This window comes from Tubulanus polymorphus, chromosome 2, assembly GCF_964204645.1.
Source record: "Tubulanus polymorphus chromosome 2, tnTubPoly1.2, whole genome shotgun sequence".
NCBI classification, from domain to species: Eukaryota; Metazoa; Nemertea; class Palaeonemertea; order Tubulaniformes; family Tubulanidae; genus Tubulanus; species Tubulanus polymorphus.
This window is the reverse complement of record NC_134026.1, coordinates 12,257,052-12,270,531: the sequence shown is the minus strand read 5'-3', so window position 1 is coordinate 12,270,531 and position 13,480 is coordinate 12,257,052. Positions and strand designations below refer to the sequence as shown.

Genomic DNA, 13,480 nt, shown 5'->3' with positions numbered 1-13,480 from the left:
AGTTGACGAAGCGTGAGCACATAGGAAAAACTTAAAAGGCGTTCAGACGGCAACACAAGGTCACCGAATGTCATACAGCCGGCTAAGTTATGTCATAAAGAAATCCTGCTACATGCGAAGATTGAAGGGAAATACTTGGTGCCTGTGTGACCTAGTGTTGCGGTAAAGTTTTTCCCTTCTGCTCATTCCTCGTCATCTACCTTGTCTTTTATATTACTTAAAGACATTTCACAAATTGATAGTCTCTCACAGTCGGATGGAATAGGATAGGCCTCACTGTAATATCACAAGTAAGTGTCATATAAATAAAAGTTTTAGTTTTAGATTGAAAAACAAAGTTTTTTGTGGTGTGGTGGCTGACTGTAACCCTCTTCCTTAGGCGGCGGTGAAGACGGACAGACAGACAGACAGAAGGCAACTCTGGTTGTTAACATATGTAGAACTGATTTTATTACAGAATAGTCAGACTTTTATAAGCCAAGTTTTGAATTGTTCAGTTGCAAATTGATATACACGACCTAATTCGAATACATTTAATCCTGAAAACTTTGAATAACCTGATATGAAAACTATTGTCAGTTGAATAACAGGCTAGAGGATAAGTTCATACTACCATGAGTTAGTACTGTTGTACCTATACATTATGAATATAAATCTAAGATTGAAAACCACCGAACTAATATCGATTTCTGACATTCACCGGGGCATGATCTACGAGATGAGAAAAAAGAGAGAAAACATCAGTTGAAATTTTTACAGTCACGTTGAATTGAGATGTCTGTAAGTTGCAAATAAACCGCCAATTTCCATCCATTCCACGTTGATGATCATGCTTGACCACATAGAAACATAATTAAGCACTTGCTTATTACGCAACACTAATTATTGCTTACTCTCCTCGTTCTTCCTCTGAGGCACGAGAAGTATCATTTCTAAAATAAATATGTCGGATGCGCTCCAGTGCATCCCCTGCAGCTTTCCTTCTAGTGCGACAAGAGTTAACTTGGACCTGACTTACATCCTCCTGCATATCCATCGATGATTGATCCTGAATTTCCTGTGCTGAAACAAATGAGTTCAATTCACAATTAATTTCCAGAGACACTAACTTTGTAATTGGCTGGTTCGTCATACCATTTGCAGTTTTAAAGGGTGGCAGACCTAGGGACCCCATCTTTCCGAAGTGCTGGTTTGCATGTGTAACTCAAGAAAAATACCGCTGATTTTATAGGTCAGTGTTCTCACCCATGATTTGATATCCAGAAATATAGCTAGGTGCTGGCAACACTGGACGTTGAAAATTGAAATTGTTAAATTGCTGAGCATTTGAGACCCCTTCCCAAGTAGACATGGTCAGTGTTGCCAGACATCCGGAAATTTCCAGAATTCGGGAAATCAAAACTTTCAAAAAGAATTCCTGAAATTTTCTACCATTCAACTAAGTCTATTCTAATAAACCACATTTTTAGCCCACTTCTGACTTTAGTCCCAACTGGCTATTGCGTTCACTTTTCGTCCATCGTCCGTCTGTAGACGGAATCCAGTTTTTGTGGGAAGTTTTAAAGACGCTTCAATTTAATGTCTGGATATTTGGGTTACACATGTATCTACCCTAGCCATATCTTCACCCCAAAAACTGGCCCTGCCAGAATCAAGATGGCCGACTGACAGCCATTGTTGTTCGCAAAAATCAGCACTTATTACACATTTTTGAACTTTTTGAGGAAACTTGATCTTTTGGATATAGGCCTATTTGAATCCCCCAAGGGCCCATCAGCATAAGAAAAATTGGGTCTACCGGACTCAAGATGGCCGTCCTATGACCTAGGCTATTTAGTGCCCAAAAATGTCAATTTTGGCCCGAATTCTGAGTCCTGTAGCTTTTTACTGGTTTACTATTTCTCATTGCAATTTGTGATGGGTATTCTTTGGAAAGGGATGTTTTATACCTGAGACAGATATTTTTGATCAGCCAATTATGACGCAATTGATGGCCATCTTGGTGTCATCAGTACTGATTCGCAGAGGTGGGAAAAAGTTTTTCCACACTATATTCATACCTAAGCATATTTTGTTACCACAATCAATTGGAAAGTTGTAGCTCATAACGTGTTCTATGATATTGGTGAGTTTCAAGGGCATTGGTTTTTGTATATGGCCACCAGGGGGGTGTTAAGTGTTTTGTTCAAACAAGTATATTGTTCGATCGAAGGGTTTTTCGTTCCAAATTATTAAATGTTTTCCATTATCAACACCCATGTTCAAGTACCCGTGGTAAAAATGGGTTTCCTGATAACATGCATCCACAGTTTTTCTGAATACCTCAGGCCAAACTCCCATTTTGTTTCGTTAGTGCTCGCATTCTGCCCATTACAGCGGCAGGAAGAGTTGTGTTGTCAGTAAGGGTAAGTTAATGATTTTTCATAATTTCCGCGGATTTTCCTATTTTCATCCCTGAGGGGTATCACTTATAGCAAGCTATAAAAGGATTCAATATTCATTAACGAACATACAGCGTGACAAAGTGAACATCACATGGATTACTTGAAAATCGTTTGAATCGAAATAAACAATAAATTCAAGGTTAATTCTAAGTACATTCAATACATTAAAAAAAAATATTTTTTGTAGTCGTCATCCAGATAATGAGATAAATAGGACGTAATTCATTTTATGAGCATATGATTTTATTTGTATACTCTCTCACATCTATCCTTAAAAACAAATTAAGCCTAAATGACTAATTTGTTTTTTGTCATTCTTTTCTCCAAAATCAAAGATTTATGAACGCACCAGAATGTTTTATAATCGCAAATTTCAAAATTCTAAATTAGGACTGGCACTATATTAGTATTAATGGATTTAATCCATGATGATGTTATCTAAATCAATAGTTTTCCTATTGGATATTGTCATTTTGTTGAGCGTAATATGATTTAGGGGATTCTTAGCAACTCAAAAACCAGATCTTTTAAAATGGTCACTTTTCAATTGTAGACTCTTCGAAACAGCCAGTATAGAAAACCAACCAAATTGAAAGGAATACTATTTCAGAGTGACTGTTTTGAATTGTATACTGCTGGAAAAGTAGCCAATATTGTTACCGGTAATTGCTTATTGTTCTCAAGTGGCTACTTAGTAAAAGTAGATGTTTGGGCTCAAAAGTGCGATAGACATGTTCTTGGAATTGGCCTTTCAAATGTATTATTGATTATAGTTGATTTACATTTTCAGATTTTGTGATTGACTGCAATGGCATAGCAATGACAAGATGTGAAATCGTATCGATGAAATGTCAGTAGAGGAAGCGTTTCAAATAATATTTCCTTAGAAACAAGTATCGTGGTTAGGAAAAGCTTTTGCAAACTGTTAGAAATGCCGGTACAATTCCCCGGATTCGATTCCCCTCTGCAACGTCGCAGCGTCGGTAGCCGAAGACGTCACATGAAGCATAAAGAAAGGAACTTTTTGGCTGCAGCGTGTAGCATGGTTATAATTGTTATCCTGTGCACGGCACTGGCAGAACCTCACTGGATTTATTTGAAAGGTGGTGGGTGTGATAAAAATTCGCTCGGTGTCTTCCAGTTTTTCCACGTTGGAGAATTCTCCTCGGAAGGTAGCCAAGATAGCTCAGTGCTTATTTACAACTATGGAAGTCATGGTAAGATAACCGGAATATTAGGTATTATACGTACATATTTTACTTGCAGTGTATGTCCATTAGACATCTGTAGATGGAAGCAAGTATTAGCTATAGCGTTCACTTTTCGTCTGTCGTCCGTCCGTAGACGTAATCCTGTTATTTTGGGAAGTTTTAAAGACGCTCCAATGTAATGTCTTGATATTTAGGATACACATTTGTCTACCCTAGCCACATGTTCAGCCCAAACACTGGCCCTGTCAGAATCAAGGTGGCCGACTGGCAGCCATAGTTGTTCGCCAAAATCAGCACTTTTTACATGTTTTGAACTTTTTGAGGGAAATTTTGAAGACGCCTTGATCAATTACCTTGATCTTTCGTATATATTTGAACCCCTGCCCCAGGGCCCATCAGCATAACAAAAATTGGGTCGATCGGACTCAAGATGGTCGTCCTAGGGCCTTTTAAGTGCCCAAAAATGTCAATTTTGGCCTGAATTTTGAGTCCTGTAGCTTCCTACTGGTTTGCCATTGCAATTGCTGATGGGTATTCTTTGGAAAGGGATGTTTTATACCTGAGACAGGTATTTTTGATCAGCCAATTATGATGCAATTGGCGGCCATCTTTGTGTCATCAATACTCATGCGTAGGTGGGAAAAAGTTTTTCCACAATAATTGATACCTGAGCATATTTTGTTACGACAATGAATTAGAAAGTTGTAGCTTATAACGTGTTCTATGAGTTTGGCGAGTTTCAAGTTCATTGGTTTTTGTATATGGCCACCAGGGGGTGTTGAATAATACAATATCTTGGTATTTCTATATTATATTTGTACCAATACATATTTTGTTACCACAATCAATTGCAAAGTTGTGGCTCATGACATCGTCTGTGATTGTAGTGTGTTTTAAGGAAGTTAGTTATTTTATATTGTCACCAGGGGGCGTTGAATAGTAGAATAATCTAGTATTTCCTCATTATATTGGTACCTAGGCATATTTTGCCACCATGATCAATTGCAAAGTTGTAGTTCATGACATGTTCTATGATTGTGGTCAGGTGTCCAGGTGGCAACAGTGTAGCGCTGGAGTGTTGCTCCTGTTTTTCTCCCCTAATAGCTGGAAATAACGTGTTAGCTATGGGTGGTGTCTGAATTGGACTGTACTCGATTTGTTATGAATGTGTTCTGACTGTGCTGATGAAGGTTCTTCCGTGCTCGAGTTTGTTCTTATGCTGTTTTCTGGCCTTTTTGTGAATCAATTTTGGAACTACTGACCTTGAGATCTCACTCATGTTGTGGTATATATATATATATATATATATATATATATATAAACTTTATTGTCAAAGTAGAATACTTTTATGAGGAGTACATAATTAACAAAATTTAGTACAACGATGACGGATAACCGCATTCAAGGATTATGCGTACAGGAAATAATAGATAACATTGTATCTTTAGAGTTATAAATTAACAGACTCCCTTTTGACTTGAACTATATATAAGTACTGGTGGAGGATTTTCATGTTACATGATTTACTTAAAAATTTTACACATTTGGAAGTATTAGGATTACTGCGAATGTTTCTCGGAATAAATCTCTCCCGTTCTTCTCTGTAGAAAGGGCAGATTAGGAGTACATGAAATTCGTCTTCTACTACATTCATGTTACAAAACTGACAAAGTCTCTCATTAGAGCAATATATAAATGCCTGTAGATTGTTGATTACTGTGATATGGTAAATGACCATGCAATCATTCACAAGCGATTACTTGCATAAATTGAGGAATGCTGGCACACTTACTGACATTCAACTCAGTGAAAAGCTTAAACATTTAAACATTCTGAAAAGGACTACAACCAGGTGTAGCAAACGTGGTTAAGGACATACCTGGGGGTTTGCACATAAAGGATTAACCCTCGGTTTCCTAAATGCTCAGTCCATTAGGAATAAATATGACCAGCTACTAATTGAAGTCAAGAATCATGATCTGGATATTTTCTGCCTCAATGAAACTTGGATTACGTCAGCTGAACGGGACAGTTGTTATAAAACTGCGATTAGCGCTCCAGGCTATGACTTCATTAATTTTCCTCGTCCGAAAAATATCGGTTTTGGTGGAGTTGGTCTTTTATTTAAAAGCAGCCTGAAAGTCGAAAAAGAGGTCTTACAATCTGTCAGGGACTTGCTTTGAAGCTTGTGCTACAAAATTTAGTCTTGGATCCTGTGTTTTACATTTAGTTATTCTATACAGGCCACCACCATCAAAAAAGAACAAGTTCACAGTGTCTATGTTCTTTCAAGAAGTTTCACCCTTTCTACTTGACCTTATGTCTGAGTCCGGTGAAATTCTACTCGTTGGGGATGTCAACTTCCATCTTGACCAAGTTCATTCTCCTGAAACTGTCAAATTCAACAATTTACTGGATTCCTTCAATTTAGTACAACATGTGACTTTCCCGACACATCGATCACTCCACACTTTAGACGCAGTGACTTTCCCGACACATCGATCACTCCACACTTTAGACGCAGTTATCACTATGCAGGACAGTCATATTCTTAAAAGGATATGTAGAAGGGCCGTGGTGTCTGATCACAATCTTATTGTGTGTGTCGTAGATTTCCCGAAACCATCAGCTGTCAAGCATGAAGTGGTAGTGAGGAAATTGCGCGGTGTTGATCCTGATGCTGTTATATCGGATATCATGTTGCTACCACCATCTGATACGGACCTTGACGTAGCTCAACTGTGTCATTGTTATGATACTTCTTTAAGTCAAATAATTGACAGTCATGCGCCACCACGCAAATGTCTTGTACCTGCTAGAATAGTTCAGCCGTGGTTTACACCTGATCACGTACAGGCAAAGTCAGCAAAACATGCTGAAAATATTTGGCGCAAAGCTCATTTGACAATCCACTACGACATTTTTCGTGCCGCTAAGGCTCACTATAATGGGCTAGTTACAAATGCGAAAGCAAAGCACCTTAACACTAGAATAGTCGCAGGGGGTTCAGATTGTAAAGCTATGTACAATGTTTTAAACGAGATTCTGTTGAAGGATAATACCAAGAAATTGCCAGCTCACTCTGATCCTGGCCAATAAGTTCGCTGACTTTTTTGCTAGTAAAGTTGAATTGATTCGAAGGAGTTTAGCTCATGACGCTCAACTCAGTTCCGATAATTATAGTTTTTTATCAGAGTTACCTGAATTCTATCCGGTGTCGCCAGATGAGCTGTCAACTATAGTAAAAAAGTCACCTACAAAATGGTGCAACCTGGACCCAGTGCCAATGTGGTTTCTTCAGTCAATTCTGCCAGCAATCATTCCTATGATCGCCGACATTGTCAACAAGTCCCTCGCTGAAGGGTTAGTTCCGGATTCCTTTAAGGTGGCTGTGGTGTCCCTAACCTTGATGCTGATGTCCTAAAAAACTACCGGCCTTTGAGCAATCTATCCTTTCTCTCTAAAGTGCTCGAGAGAGTTGTTGCTGCACGATTAACAGCATACATGGATGCAAACGGTCTACACGATTCGCTTCAGTCTACATACAAACCAGGTCATAGTACTGAAACGGCTCTGTTATAAGTGCAAAGTGACTTACGCTCCATGGTTGACAAGCATGGCCTTGGCAGCATTTGACACTGTCGATCATTTCGACCTTTCATATCAAACGGCTACAGATCGCTTTAGGTGTGACAGGTACTGCCTTAAAATGGTTTCAGTCATACCTGTCTAATCGCAAACCGTGTGTTGTTTTAAATGGCCATCATTCTGAATCTAAAGTACTCGCGTGTGGCGTGCCCCAAGGGTCAGTACTCGGCCCTTTACTGTTTCTGGTGTACATTCTTCCTCTAGCCCAGTTGTTCAATGGAAGTATTGTTCACCATCATGGTTTCGCTGATGACAAGCAGATATACATGCCATTTAATTGCAGAGGTTCAAGTATAGGCAAGCAGGTTACTATCATCGAAACACAGGGCTCGTTAGTAAATCGCTGGCTCAATGACAAGTTAAAGTGTAATCTGGACAAATTTGAAGCGATCCTAATAGGTACAGATCAGGCTATGCTTAACATCAATCTGCAGTATATCAACATTGATGATCATAGGATCCCACTTTCTACGGTGCCTATACGCAAGCTTGGAGTTATGTTTGATTCTAAATTAGCCACGGACAACCACGTTAGTAGTATCATGCGAACGACATCATTCCATCTCCGTACTATCGGTTTGGCGAGGCGTCACTTAACTACTGAGGCTACCAACTGCTTGCTCAGTCTGTCATATTGTCCAGGATTGACTGCTGCAATTCATGTTTAGTGGGTGTAAATGCTTAGTACACATACTCCAGCTTATCCAAAACCGTGCAGCCAGATTAGTCACTCTGACAAGGTCGAGAGAGCATATTACACCAGTTTTAATTTCGCTCCACTGGCTCCCTGATCAACAGCGGATTGACTATAAGATTCTATTACTTGTGTTCAAGTGTCTAAACAACTTCGCTCCTGTGTATTTGCGTGATCTGCTCATTCCATATGTACCGGCACGTTCACTTAGATCCAGTTCTTGCAATCTTCTAACCACTTATCGCTACCGTCTTGAAACCTATGGTGGACGTAGCTTCCAATGTATTGCTCCAACTCTGTGGAACTCTCTCGACACAAATATACGGAATATAACTGAAATCAACACTTTCAAACATAGAGAAAAACATTTGCTTTTTTGCAAAGCCTATGCTCTGTGAATTCAGCACCACTACCATACAAAGCGCTGGTGAACATTATTGTTAGTGAAACAGGTGCTATATAAATGTGACATTATTATTATTTATTATTATTATTATTATTATTATTATTATTGTTAGTTACCAGGTTATTGGGTTTTGAATGTGGTCACCAGGGGGCGTTGAATAGTAGAATAACTTAGTATTTCCATATCCATATTAGATTGGTAACGAGGCAGATTTTGTTATCACAATCAATTACAAAATCGTAGCTGCTGACATGTTCTATGATTGTGGTGAGTTTCAAGGTCATTGGTTTTTAGCCCACTTGGGACTTAAGTCCCAGCAGGCTATTGCGTTCACTTGTCGTCCGTAGACGGAATCCAGTAAATTTGGGAAGTTTTGAAGACGCTTCAAGGTTATGTCTTGATATTTGGTTTATACATGTATCTACCCTAGACACATCTTCAGCCCAAAAACTGGCCCTGTCAGATTCAAGATGGCCGACTGGCAGCCATTGTTGTTCGCCAAAATCAGCACTTTTTACACATTTTCGAAGTTTTCGAGTGAAATTTTGAAGACGCTTTGATCAATTACCTTGATCTTTCGTTTATATTTGAATCTACCAAGTGTTCCCTTAGTTACTAGCTATATTTTCGGGTATTGCATTTCGCAAGAATGGAATGAGCTATGGCAGTTTTTGTGTCAAAATGCCGACCTATTGTAAAAATAAGAAAGGAGGCCATAAGAGTTCAGCTTCAAGCATCATTGCACCATGGATAAAATTCATTGATTTTCAGAGTTGTGCTTGATGCAACAGAAATACCTAAAAATAAAACAAGTTATGTAGTGGCTTTATCTGCCACATTTTCCTCTTACAAAAACGAAAACACTCTGAAATCGATGATAGGAATATCTCCACGTGGAGTCGTTTCCTTCGTTAGTGAATGCGATGCTGGTTCAACTATTGATCGTCAGATTTTGGAGCGTCCTCCCTTTGTATCAATTGCTTAGATTGATTTTCGTTGCAATATCCTGACCTTTTTACAGGACATAAGCCAGTTAAAACCTGAGGAAGTAATCCGTGATTGTAGAATTGCTTCAAAACGTATACACGTCAAGAGAATTATTGGGTTGGCCAAAAAGTACAAAATTTTGCAAGAACCTCTTTTCCATTCACGAGTGTTACAGTATAACCTCTCTGTAGGTTCCAAAGAAATTGTTCACTTAGAGAGGTGTTCACTAAATGGAGGTAGCACATATTTGTTTCATGCCACCTACCAGAAGTTTGAATAAGGAAGGTCATTTATACATACCAAAAAAGAAGGGGACCTAGAATGGAGCCTTGGGGCACACCACTGTTTATGAATTTCTCATCCGATTGTGAGGATAAAACCCCATCATTTCGAACTGGTACTTTCTGTTTAGAAGATAGCTAACCAAGAGTGTGTGTTAAATACCACAAATGCCATATGCATATAGCTGCCGATAATATTGACATCCCATGCTGAACCCATTTGCACTTTTGTCCAACGCCGATACACTTTTAAAAATAATTCATTTTCTTTTATAAATAAGCCTTAATTATTTTCCTTTGTAAATATCATGATAGTAGTTACAACCTGGTCTCAGTATGGCATTTTCATAATTTAGGCCTAGATATCATTTACTGATAACTGTGTTATGGAGACTAGGTTATAGGCCTAGTCTCTAGGCTAAAATGATGGCTAAAATGATAAATTAATTTGCATTTGTTTTTAGTATGCACATTTGTGACAATTATCTCAGAAGAAGGCCTGTTTGATGATAGACTACCGAGAAAACACACACAAATACGAACTATACATAATTTCGGAACTTCTGAAATTACGTGAACTAGCCAGAATAACCGGGTATACGATTTTCCGAAATTATGTGTATGGGAGCGAGTTTCTAAAAATAGCTGATATTTCATCAACGACCGTATTACCAATAGCGAATGAATCTTTATAAACAAACTTTTTACTTCCTACTTTTTACTTCCAAACTTCTTGGGAGTGTTAACATATCAACTGGCCGCGAAATGCCGTAAAAATTGGGCAATCAATAACGTACTTACATGGGCAATCAATAATGTACTTACATCACCGATTTTTCCTGCTTTGCTGATTTCGTGTGCCGGGAAGAAATGCGTACTACGTCATCAAAACGGCACGGATTTCCGTGGGATTCCCAGGAAATACCAACCTAAGCTAGTCCGAATAGGTATTCGCGGAGAGGCCGTAGAAGAAAACTTCCGAAATTACATGGTCTTCCGAAATTACTATGAGTTACCCTATTGATACCAAAGCACATTTTGTTTCTAAAATCAATTGGTAGCTCATAATGCGTTCTATGATTATTGTGAGTTTGAAGGCCATTGGTTTCTATGCCCCCCAATGCACTGTGGGGGGCATACTGTATTCACTTCGTCGTCTGTCTGTCCATCCGTCTGTTGGCAGTGGTTTCCGTGCCCTAGCAGCTAAACCCTTTGAAAGATTTTCTTCAAATTCAACAGTTGTGTTGTACTATATGCGGTTAGTAACTGATTAGATTTTGGGTCCTGTACATCCAAGGTAAAGGTTGCAGGAAGCCATTTTGTGAATTTATTTTCCGGGCTCTAACACATAAACGGTTTAAGATAACTTCTATGGAAATTCTATGGATGGGTTGTCCTAGGGACCATTGGTAACTGATTAGATTTTGGGTCCTGTAGGGGTAAGGTCAAGGTCGCATGAAGCCATTTTGGGCGAACTCTTTTATCAGATCCGTTGGCCTCCAATCGTACTCTTTTATTGGTCACGTGACTTTTTGGAGTCTCTGAAACCTCCTTTCTGTCGAGGTGGTGTGATTCGGATTTTGTGTGGAGCCAACCGGAGATTTCAGACAGAGACTTCGGAGGTCATAAAACAGTACGCTCCATTTTGTGAATTTCATTTCCGGGCTCTAACTCATAAACAGTTTAAGAAAACTAACTGAAATTCTATGGATGGGTTATCCTCGGGGCCGTGGGTAACTGATTAGTTTTCAGGTCGTGTTGGTCAAAGGTCAAGGTTACTAGAAGCTGTTATGTATTTTTCATTTCCGGGCTATATCTCATAGGTGGTTTAAGATAATTTGGTGACAATTTTTGGATGGGTTATCCTAAAGACCGTGAGTAACTGATTACATTTCAGGTCCTGTAGGTCAAAGGTCATGGTCACCAGGAGTTGTTATGTATTTTTCATTTCCTGCCTTCAGAAATAGGTCGATATACACTCGGGGTGTAATTTACATTCAGGCATTTCGCCTAATTTGGGGGCATCAGTCGTCTTCAGCAGAGTTGCCACTTCTCAGGATTTCTCCAGAATTCCGGATTTAAAAAAAATCCAATTTCATTTCCGGATTTTCTGGAGAAGTCAAATAACCACAAAAGAAAACATCGCGAAAAAAATAAAATCAATTTGGGATTCGACCCTAAACATCAAAACGTGACGGCTCCGTAGAGGGTTCGAAAAAGCCGTATTGTGCTGCCACATAGTGGCAACAACCCCGCAGTACACGATTAAACCAAGATGACGCGACGATCGAAATCGACTGACGCTTCGTTTGTTTTTGGCTCTGGTTTATATATGAGGTGTATTTGACGGAACCAATCGCTATTTGAAAAAATGATCTATAGGTGGTAATGAAAGTAAGGCCTATAACGCATATTGCGCCAGAACGCATCTCCTGGCGTTCTAATTTCAAAAAATTTTTCAGGGGGAGGTCCCCAGACCCCCGACTTATTTTCCGGATTTTTAGCTTCACATAAGTGGCAACTCTGCTTCAGCGACATTCTAGTGGTATATGGCCACCATAGGACGTTGAATAATACAATAACTTAGTATTTCTGTATCATATTCGTGCCTATGCATATTTTATTACCACAATCAATTGCAAAGTTGTAGCGCATGACATGATCTATGATTTCTGTATCATATTCGTGCCTATGCATATTTTATTACCACAATCAATTGCAAAGTTGTAGCGCATGACATGATCTATGATTGTGGTGAGTTTTAGGGATATTCGTTATTTTATATGGTCATCAGGTGGTGTTGAATGGTAGAATAACCTCCATATTATATTGGTATCTAGGCACATTTGTATTTGATTACTAGGGGCGTTGAAAATTGAAATTGTTAGATTGTTGAGCATTTGATACCACTTTCCAAGTGGCATGGTGTTCCTGGATCCCTAGTTTTATTAAAGAAATCACAAAACCCAGTATAGTTAGTATATGAACGTAAGTATAGTATGCCAACCGGCAAAATTAGTTCCTACAATTGCCACTTGGGAATGGTAAAAACACTGTAATTTCATTATCCTTGAAGTTATTTTTGCTTAACTTGGTTTATTTGTACGTAGTAGCCTATTTTGCACATAGTAGCCTATTTGGTCATCATATTCATGGTATAAGTTGACCTCTAGGTGGCGCTTCTCCAAAATACATTATTAACTGATTTGAAATATGTGGACGCCTCCGTGAGGAGTCATTTTAGGAGTCCTAATACACCATTTAATCTAGGAAGGCAGAAACATAGGCAGTTACCATGGGGTATCTACACACTAATAAATAATTTTGTCCTGTATAACATTTGCCCTGTACAACACTTGATATGATAAGGCTTTTAAATCAACTTCAATGAATCATACCCTGCAATTTAATGGTGGAAGATGTTAGATAATGTAGCTGCTTACAGACACTAACTGGACCCATTTTTATACCTTACTTATTTCTACTTTTTAGGACTAATTTATACTATTTAGTACATGTGCCTCACAGTGAATTGATGAAAATGACCTATTTATCAGTGGTATTGATTAATTTCGTAAAACAAAAGAAATAATCTTGCCAATTATAATTTCACGACTGTCCCTGGCCACTTAAAATATTAATGATCTATGTCTTAGCACCAGTGACCTGGTTTGCTCTATTAGACCTGCTGATCATTTATTCAATGAGATTCTCCTGGTGTTGAACACGACTTGTGCTACTTTTCAGCTGAAAAAGTGCAATAGATATTTCAATTAGTTTTGCCACCTCTACTCAAAGATGTTATCTAT

The 13,480-nt window shown here is 38.7% G+C and overlaps 1 protein-coding gene across 2 annotated transcripts in view; it reads left to right on the top strand.

The window, feature by feature from the left end:
• The window catches only part of LOC141899260 (transmembrane protein 127-like), a 42,144-nt gene that overhangs the window by 15,763 nt on the left and 12,901 nt on the right, over positions 1-13,480 (top strand). For both annotated transcript variants that reach the window (XM_074785448.1, XM_074785447.1), the window contains exon 2: positions 3,235-3,661. In XM_074785448.1, coding sequence (XP_074641549.1) covers positions 3,376-3,661 — 286 coding nt within the window. In that variant the 5' untranslated portion in view covers positions 3,235-3,375. The remainder of the gene's footprint in view (positions 1-3,234; positions 3,662-13,480) is intronic.